Here is a 10,480-nt window from a genome sequence, read left to right on the forward strand (position 1 = left end):
ACTCCTCACACATTATCAAGGCTAGAAGGGTGTGGGTTATTAGGATGATTAAGGGGAAAGACATTCTGATAAAGGCTTCTTTAGAGGGAACTGTACTGTGGTTTCACACCTTCCTAAAGTGGAAGTGTGGGAGGTGTCTGCCTCACACGTCGAACTTAGCGAGGGGGCTTCTGGGACATATAGAGCTAGCATGCCACCCTTGCTGTATAGAGGACATGGTGATCTGGCTTATCTAAACATCAAACTAATAGGCTGGGTACGGCAGCTCGCGCTGTAATCCCAGTACTCTGAGAGGCCAAGGCTGGAGTATCCCTCAAGGCCAGGTGCTCGAGACCAGCCCAGGCAACATACCAAGACTCCATATCTACAAAAAATTTTTTTAAAAAAATTAGCCAGGCATGGTGGTGTGTGCCTGTGGTGCTAGCTACTTGGGAAGGTGAGGTGGGAAGATCACTTGAGCTAGGAATTGGAGGCCGCGGTGAGCTATGATCCTGCCTCTGCACTCCAGCCTGGGTGACAGAGCAAGACCCTGTCTCAAAAAAAAAAAAAACTAATAACTAATAATGATAGGTTTAAACTTAGGCAGAAGAAGTAGCTGTGTTGGGATTGGTGTGCACTCCCAGCGCTCAGTAGAGCAGAGGATGTAGAAGCGTTGGCCATGGACCTACTGCAGGCCATCCACGAGACAGAGAGAGCTGGCTTGGAGGTGTTCAAATCTTTCCCAGAAAGACTGCCTAGGGGATGATGAGACCTCCAACAGAGAGTTTGTGTGGAGTGGACCTCCCAAAACCGGAGGCCGAAGGAGAGCAGCTGGCCTAAGAAAAGTGTCCCTCGTGTCATGGGGTGTGCAATCGCATGTTCCTGTGGCGGCCCCTAAAGGTCCTTGAAAGCCATCACAAGAGGAAGAAAAGGGTCAGCTCTAAACACCTGAAAGGCCCAGAAAGCCAGAGCCCGTCTTACGATAGTACCAATTAAATGCGAACTTTCCTGCTACCCTCACCACACTGCTGGAATTGAGACTGTGTTTGGCAACTTAAAACTGCCCACAGGATATTTTTATTGACTAAGAATAATCAAAAAGTTGATGAAATTGACAGAATTTTCCCATTGAATAAAGTCTAAAGGAAAGTGGGAGGTAAAATTAATTTTCTTATATGATCACACCCCGTGAGTCCCGCTTGTTCAAAATTCCGGTTACAAATCATAGAAGAAATCATAAATGCATAAAATAATGATCCTACCACCCTTCATGTGGACAGCAGTAAGAGCCTCCTAGCTTTCCAGCCTTCCCCCACGCCATTCCTTCCTCCTGTCCTGTGGCTCTGCTTTCATCGCATCACATTGGTTCCCTGATCAATACCTTCAATGACCTCCTGCACATTCAGGTAACATCCAAGTTCTTTGGGCTGTCTTTCATGGCTTTTTAAATATGTTCCCAATCTTCATTTTCAGCCTTTCTCCCTCCTACTGCTCTGCCAAGCTGGTCATCTTATTGCACAGAAAATATATCCTACATCTTTCAACTACTGTGCCTTGGACCACACTATCTCTCTTCCACCTGCACCTTGACTTATCAGAAGACCCCAAACAAACTTCCCCAGTAAAGGCTTTCCATGTCACCCTGCCACAAGTGGCCCACCCTCTCTTGAATTCCTGCAGAGAAGGGTCACACCGTTCTGACAGTGTGGCTGCAGGGCTTGCCACGGTGTACCCCACGGACCACTTTCTGAACAGGATGCCCATTTGGTATTCCAAGGGAAAAAAAAACATTTCATGAGGAACTGGGTTTAGGAAATGTTGTATTAAGCAGATTTCTCTGGTAAAACCTGATCATCAAAAGAAATAATGGCCATAATAGGTTATAACCCATTAAATAAAATTAAAATCCATGAATCCAAACTGATAACTAACCAATGAGCAAACAAACAAATGGGAGATAAGAAAAAACTGGAAGAATGCCAACTAAAGAATGTGGCTGGCCATCTTGTAGATCAGCACAGTAACCGATCCAGTTAAGAATCCTCAGTGGATGCTCAAACTGGTGAGTGAAAGTTTGATGAACAAGACATCACATAGTCTCAAAGTATCTTCTTACTGGCTACATATTCATTACAAGGGTAAAAAGAGTTATCCTACAGAGAAGAAGGCTAGGGGATGCCCCTTAGCCAAGTGATCACAGTGCACGTCCGTTGCCTCCTGGATGCACTGAGACAGACACGTCACCTGTGACATTCCTGCCCGAAATGTAGACTCTGTATCTAATTATAAGAAAGCATGAGATGAACTCAAAATCAGAAACCTCCGCTTGAGAAACAGCAGTGACATGAAAGACACAGGAAAGCGGAGGAGCCTCCAGGTCACAGGAGACTGAGAGATGCAGCTGCCGACCGCAAGGCACGATCCTAGATTTGGGGGGGGCTATAAATGCCATTGTTAGGAAAGTTGGAATAACTCTGTATAAAGTCTGTACATAGCAGTGTCATGTCAAAGCTCAATTTCCTGATTTTTATAAATGGAGACTGTGGTTCTGTAAGAATCTGCATGCTCAGGATAAGAGACAAAGGAACACGATGTCTGAAACTTACCCCAAAATGGTTCAGAAAGAAAATTTTGATACTATATATTTATTTACATTAATTACATACATCAATATATAGAATTTTTTTGTACTTATAATACACACTTCTGTGTATCTGTGTATCTGTGTGTGTGTGTGTGTGTGTGTGTGTGTGTGTCCGGAGACAGAAAGAGAGAATGACAAAGCAAATGTTGTAAAATGTTAACAGTTGGCAAATGCGGGTAAAGGGTGTTTAATATTTCATTGTATTCTTCTTGCAAATTTTCTGTAAATTTAAAATAATTTTAAAATACAAATTTAAAAAAATAAATTAGTATGGGATTCCTCAAACCTTTTAATATTTATCCATTCATTCTATCCACATTAATTGGGCACCTTTTATGTACCAGTCACTGCGATTAAGTGGTTTAGGAATATCCAAGACGATCTAATCTCATGGGATTAGTTTTCTGTAAGGTACATTTTGGAATATAGTACTTTGTCTAATCATAATTCACCTTTCCAACCATTAATTTCAACCAATAATTCCAACCTTTCCAATTATCTCATAATTCACCTTTCTGGAGTCCATAGGCTCCAGAATGGCAAATGTCTAGTCTTAGAGATTGTATTTCTCAAGCCCATAGTCTTAGGCCTCGGAAGGAGCCTGATAAACACTGACTATTGAGCGGGCGAGCGAGGGAGTGATGAGTGAATGAGTGAAAGTCCCCATGAGGCTCTCTGTAGCTGACACTCACTCCTTGTGGAGGTCATTCCTGGACACCTTCAGCTGCACCCTACCTGCCAAGTCCTCCCAGATTCCTTAGGTTCCACAATCTCTACTAAACAGAGTCATTGCTCAGAAAAGCTAGAATGTTGCCCTCTGGAAGGACCATGGCTACAACAATGATAAAAGCCTGGGCAGCTCTCTCCCTTTGACTCTGACTCTAGGGCAGAAGAAGATGTGAAAACAACAGCTGCCCAGGCCCATGCCACCGCAGAACGCCCGGAAGGTATTTGATTGTTTGCACCTAACAACCTCTGCGGGGTGCCAGATAATGGAGCCGGTGACACAAAACAAGGATAGTATGAGACACATTTAACAATGAGTCACCAAGTTCTGACAGCTTCTTTGGTAACTTCTTTGCACAACATCCTGTAACAAAAGATCTAGAACATTTTGGGAATAGAAATGAGAACAAACTTACTCACAGCTGCTATTATTTGCCCATGAATTCCCTTGCTTGGCCTTGTTTTCATAGCACTGCTCTCACATCACCACTCCCCGCATCGCCTCCCCACCTTTCCAGCACTTTCTCAAGAGGACACATCTTTATAAATTACAAGGGTGGATATTCATCACAGACACTGGCAGTAGTGGGAGCTTCCAGAGATAATAGGGTTTGATGGGAATGATACCATTTAAATTTTTTAAATTACTTTCCTAAAGTGAAAATAAAATACAAGGGAAAACAAATTTCACCAAGCCAGGTTTACCTTGAAATACTCCTTTCTAGATCCAATGCATAACAACAAACTGTCCCTAAAGAAGAGCAGAAACTTTCATTCTCACAGATAAATTTATGGCTTGATAATAAGGTTTTAACCTTAGAGTAAGATGTGGCCTTGGGAGTCATTGAATCCAGCTGCTTACTTACTGTAAAAATTACTTATGAAAATTCCAGAGATGTCTTTGTGTAAGAAGCAATTCTAGAAAGCCAATTCAACAACTACTTCTTAAGTCTCCACAATGCAATTGCAGAATGCTAAGAAGTTGTTTGAAATGTTGGATGTGAAAGTCTTGCTACCACCAATAGGGGAGTGTTGTTGCCCCATCCCTTGGTTTGTCCTGCTTGGTCTGTCCTTGGTTTGGTGCCAGAGACAACCCTGGGAGGGAAGCAACCCAGAGAGACAACTCTGAACACGGAAGAGCATGGCCGACTCCATACCTCAACGTCTTGCACTGGCACCACACAAACTGAATCCATCAGTCTTTGGGGCACTGGTTTGAAATGCCCACGAAATTCCCTTGACAGTTACCCAGTTACAGCCTGCCAATTTAAGTCCTAACAATCCTGTGAAGCACATTTTAGTTCTGAAAAGTTACCTCGAAAGTCACTTAGTTTCTCAACTCAATGCAAAAGTGCCAATAGAGCAGGACAAATACAATTGTCCTTCGGGCACACATTCATCACCCCCTGTGCACGGGGCCAGTTTCACTGTACAGCTACGCTACTCTCTGACTGTGCTTTCACGCCCAAGCTGGGAGCTGAGCAGGTGTGGGCATCTCAGCAGTGAGGCGGGGAGGGCAAATGGGGGCTGCAGACGCTGTAATGCGCTTGCCCTCTCTCTCTGTGTGCCTGCATTGAAATTGGCAAAGACTCTCACCCTTGGCATGCCTAGGGACTGGCACCTGTGCCACCTTTCCTAGGTCCCTGTGCACCAACGAAGTCAATCCAAATGAGTGAGAGACTGGCAACACTTGTATGTAGAAATAAGGGAAGAGGGGGCAGAGCATGCCTTTTCTTAAAAAAAATTGTGGCAGCTCGCCACAAGGTGTCAGTATATGTTCCCACACAGTGAGCCAGGACTGGCTATTTTATATATATATATCATATCAGAATGCAGGGCTATGTACATCTTATACTATGATATTAGCAAGAAAGCACATTCCTGTTCCTCCTCTCCATAAAGAGAACAACATAAGTGTTAGGATATATTTGGCTAAACACAGAAATAGAGGTGAGGTGGATGACCTCCAACCTCTCCTAGGACTGTGTCCCTATTCTCGCTCTGTGTCAGTCTCTGGTGCTGCAGAGAGTTGACAGGGAGCTCACAGGCGTTTCTCTTCTCTCCTCTCTCCGCTCACTCCTTTGCCCCATGAAAGTCTTGCCCACACTCTCTCCCTGAGAAGGTTGTCTTCCCCCAGGTTACCAAAATGCAGCAACACCTTTGAGGGCAGAGAGAGAAAGGGAAGAGGACAAGTAAGAGGGAGCAGGACAGAGACAGAAGCAGATGTGCCTCTCCCAGAGCACACTTCCCTCCCAGCAGCAGGGACACCAACCCAAAGGTTTACTTGCTCTTGCTCACCTTTCTGCCATTCACAAAGAAAACCAGCTCGTCTGCTGTCATTGTCGCTGGTTGGGTGTCCCTGAACTCCAGGTACCTCACTCCTAAGAGACACTGGCAGTCAGTGTTCCCTGCTCTGCAACCTGAAAGATATGCCTCCCAATAAAATGAAATGAAGTCGGCCAATGGGAGGGATCCAGCTTGGAGCTTCGGGGCATGGAGAGTTCTTGGCAAAAGCCACTGGTTTACATAATCAAGGAAACTCCAAACAATCATACACAGCAAATCACACACACCACACCAGAGTCAAAGAGCTCAAGGAAAATGCATCCAGGTATTAGTAAGGCCAGCCCTTTGGTGCCAGCTGGCCACAGATCTTGGGCACAGCTCTCAGGGAATCTGCTTTATCCTCAACTTGCTGCAAGACTGGGAAGGAGAAGCACCATCGTCAGAGTCACTGATAATAGAGCTGATTCACAGCCTGCGTGTCTACGCTTGTCCTCTTACCATTGGGACTGACAGCAGCTCAGACTCAGCACAGACAGGCAACACTCATGCTCTCCTGGTGGAGTATGCGGTGACAGGACGGGTCACTCACTGAGCCTGACTCAGCTCCTGGCGTTCGGCTTCAGCATGTTACTTACCACCTTCAGAACTCGGTTGTTTTCATCCTGTAAAGGGGCATAGAATGACACCAAGATCATTTGCTGAGGGACAAATGATATTTTGGGAGTGCTTTGTAAATCTTCAAAGAATCACAATATTATATTATTATATAATATTTATATATATTATTAGATTTACATATATAATATATATATAATTATATAATTATTATATAATATTATTATATAATAATTATATTATTATCACTGCTTAAAAGCTATCCTCAACAACGCAACAAATATAATCCTGCCAGTAATCCATGGTTGACATTTTTCTTTTGTTTCTCTTCAGGGAAAATGTCCCTGACAAGGTGTTGTCAGATTAACTCATGAAAGTATTTCAAAATACTAAAACAATTAAAATGCACGCACCACGTACACATAGGCTAAGATAACACAACACCGAAAGCCTCGTCGCTGTCCAGTATCCATTAATTCCCAGCGTAAACACAGGTGCACACTGCCCACCCGGCAGCGCCAATGGGCCCTCTGAGGTCCAGCACCCTCCCAGCTGCCCCAGCCAGCTTTTAGGTAAACACCTACACAGCCCCGGCAATCGCTCTGGTCTTCTGCAGTCCTGTAATGACCCACACGGTCATTCAGCCAGCCTCCCTGAAGTGGGACACCTCCGGTACACCCCTGGCAGGCTACGTAGGGGGTAAGAAGGGAGGGTTAGGCAGATGTGCTAGGTAAAGCAAGAGCTGAGAGAAACTGAGGCTCACCAGGGCAACCACGCAGTCAGCACAATGCCCCTCTCCCATCACAGCATTAATTTTACCAGGAGATGAAACTTCACTTGTAGGGCAAATGGTCATCCCAGTTTTCCCTGGATTATCCTGGTTTTAGCCCTGAATCCCTGGCAAATGCCTCCGAGATCCTGGTATGTCCCTCAGTGCAGGGCAAAGTGGGATGGTTGGTCACTATAAAACAGTGGTTGTTATCTGGGGGGGATGCTCCACCCCAGGGCCATTGGACAATGTCTGGTAATATGACTCACTGTCAAGATGGGGAGGGATGTTGCTGGTATGTAGCGGATGAGGCCAGAGATATCACTAAACCTACACCGCACAGGGCAGCCTCCTACAACAAATTATCCAGCCTAAGACAGTCAACAGTGCCAAAGTTGAGAAATCCTTCCCCAAAATAAGAAGGAAGGAGCCAGGAGAGGGGAGGGATAGGGGCTGAGCTCAGGGTATGTTTTTTAATGAGTCAATTCTCCCTGACTCACAGCCTCTCTCTGTGACTGAGAGGCTTTTCCTGTATCCACTGATGCACCAGCTTAACAAGCCTAGGCAGTCCCTAGCCAAAGTCCCAGGAAAGTGTCAAGGGAAAGGAGCCGTGCTGAAGAAAGAGCTTAGGCTTTGGAGTTAGGTAGCCTAGCTTGAATGTTAGCTCCACCATTTCTATGAGACCTTTGGCAAAAAACCTCCTGTTAGCCTCAATATTCTCCTTTACAAAATGGAGGTGATTATATCTACTTTGTAAGAACCAACTCCTGTGAGAATGAAGTGAGAAATATGTTAGCAAATGATAGAGTTTTCTTTTTATGTAGGGCTGAATAACATTCCACTGTGTATTTATAACACATTTTCTTTATCCACTCATCTGTTGATAGGCATTTAGGTTGATTCTATAGCTTGGCTACTGTGAATAATGCCAAAATGAACATGCATACAGATGCCTCTTCGACATACTAATTTCATTTCTTTTAGATATATACCTAGTAGTGGGATTGCTGAATCATATAATAATTCTACTTTTAATTTTTTGAGGAACCTCTATACTGTTTTCCATATGGGCTGTACTAATTTACATTCCCGTCAAGAATGTGCAAAAGTTTTCTTTTCTCCACATCCTTGCCAACACTTATTATCTTTCATCTTTTTGATAATAGTCATTCTAATACATGTGGGAGGTGATATTTGTTGAGCATTTTTCATATACCTGTTGGCTATATATGTGACTTCTTTTGAGAAATGACTATTCAGTCCTTTGCCAATTTTTAAAATCAGGTTATTTTGCTTTTTTGCTACTGAGTTGTTTGAGTTTTTTAATATATATTTTGTATGTTAACCTCTTGTCAGATATATGGTTTGAGGGTATTTTCTCCCATTCTGTAGGTTGTCTCTTCACTCCATTGATCATTTCCTTTGCTGTGCAGAAGCTTTTTGGTTTGATATAATCCCATATGTCTACTTTTGCTTTTGTTGCATGTGTTCTGGGGTTTATATCCAAAAAAATCATTACCCAGATCAATGTCATGAAACTCTTCTCCTATATTTTCTTCAAGTAGTTTTACAGTTTCCAGTCTTATGTTTAAATCTTTAATCCATTTTGAGTTGATTTTTGTATGTAGTGTGAGATGAGGATCTAATTTCATTCTTTTGCATGTAGACCTCCAGTTTTCCCAACATCATTGATTAAAGAAACTGTCCTTTCCCCATTATGTGTTCTTGGAAACTTTATAAAAAAAAATCAATTGACTGTAAATGTATGGGTTTATTTCTATGCTCTGTTTTGTTCCATTGGGCTATGTGTCTGTTTTTATGTGTGTCATGTTGTTTTGAGTACCATGTCTTTGTAGTATATTTTGAAGTCAGGCAATATGATGCCTCCAGGTTTGTATGTTTGTTTCCTCAAGATTGCTTTGTCTATTTGGAGTCTTTTGTGATTCCATGTGAATTTTAAGATGTTGTTTCTATTTCTGTGAAAAATATCATTGAAATGTTGATAAGATTGCATTAAATTTTTAGATCACTTCTGGCAGTATGGATATTTTAACAATATTAATTCTTCCAATCCATGAATGTGGGGTATGTTTCCATTTATTTGTGTCATCTTCAATTTTTTTCATCAGTGTGTTATAGTATTCAGTGTATAGATCTTTCATCTCCTTGGTTTCATTTATTCCCAAGTATTTTTTTGTTGCTTTTGTAAATAGGATTATTTTCTTGCTTAGGTAGTTTATTATTAATGTACAGAAATGCCACTGATTTTTGTATGTTGATTTTGTATCCTGCAACTTTAGTGAATTAATTTATTAGTTCTAACATTTTTTTCATGGAGTCTTTAGGATTTTCTATAAGAAAATCCTAATTCTTAAATCTATAAGAAAATCTATAAGATCATGTTGTCTGTAAACAGGAACAATTTAACTTCTTCATTTCCAATCTGACTTCCTTTGATTTCTTTATCTTGCCTAATTGTTCTGGCTAGGACTTCCAGTACTATGTTGAATAAGAGTGGTAAGAGTAGGCATCTTAATCTTCATACTAAAGATATTAGCAATTTACACACCACCATTATCATTTTAGAGTGTTCTGACTTTGACTGTATACCTATTTTTACCCATGAATTTTATACTTTCATATGTTTTTGTATTACTAACTAGTGTTCTGTTCTTTAAACTTGAAGAAGCCTCTTTAGTATTTCTTATAAGACTGGTCTAGTGATGATGAACTCTACAGCTTTTGTTTGTCTGTAAAAGCCTTTATCTCTCCTTCATTTCCAAAGGACAGCTTTTCCAGATACAGTATTTTTGGTTGACAGGTTTTTTCTTCAGCATTTTTAATATGTCATTCCCATCTCCTCAGCCTATATAATTTCTGCTAAGAAATCTGCTGTAGGTTTAGTGAAACTCCCTTGTATGTTATTTGCTTCTTTTCTCTTGCTACTTTCTGCAACCTATCTTTATCTTTGATTTTTGGCATTTTGATGATATATTTTGATATAATCTTGTTTGAATTGAATCTGATTGAAGACCTTTGAATGTACCTGTATCTTTTTCCATATTTGGAAAATTTTGCTATTGTTTCTTTAAATAAGCTCTCATCCCCTTTGTCTCTCTATTCTCATTAAACTCTTATGACTCAAACATTTGTTCTTTTGATGCTCTCCCATATATCTCATAAGCTTTTTTCATTCCTTTTTATTATTTTTTCCTTTTTTCTCCTCTGGATATATATTTCAAATAACCTGTCTTCAAGTTCACAGATTCTTTATTTTGTGTGCTCAACATTGCTTTCTATGTTCTCTATTGCATTTCAAAATTTCATTTATTTTATTTTTCAGCTCCAGAACTTGTTTCTTTTTCTTTATAATTTCAATCTCTCTGTTAAATTTCACATTTTGGCTGTGTATTATTTTCCTGATTTCTTTAAATTATTCCTTTGTATTTTCTTGAAGTTTG

General features: G+C 41.2%; 1 protein-coding gene across 1 annotated transcript in view; it reads right to left on the minus strand.

The window, feature by feature from the left end:
- XDH (xanthine dehydrogenase) overlaps window positions 1–7,156 on the minus strand; it is a 69,544-nt gene extending 62,388 nt beyond the window's left edge. Inside the window, exons 1-3 of the mRNA XM_012788369.3 lie at window positions 7,070–7,156; window positions 6,134–6,297; window positions 5,648–5,730 (exon numbers count right to left, since the gene is read on the minus strand). Of these exons, the coding sequence (XP_012643823.2) occupies window positions 5,648–5,689 (42 nt within the window). The 5' untranslated portion in view covers window positions 5,690–5,730; window positions 6,134–6,297; window positions 7,070–7,156. The remainder of the gene's footprint in view (window positions 1–5,647; window positions 5,731–6,133; window positions 6,298–7,069) is intronic.
- Between the last annotated feature and the right edge of the window lie 3,324 nt (window positions 7,157–10,480).

The sequence above is a fragment of the Microcebus murinus genome, chromosome 3, assembly GCF_040939455.1.
Source record: "Microcebus murinus isolate Inina chromosome 3, M.murinus_Inina_mat1.0, whole genome shotgun sequence".
Classification (NCBI taxonomy): domain Eukaryota; kingdom Metazoa; phylum Chordata; class Mammalia; order Primates; family Cheirogaleidae; genus Microcebus; species Microcebus murinus.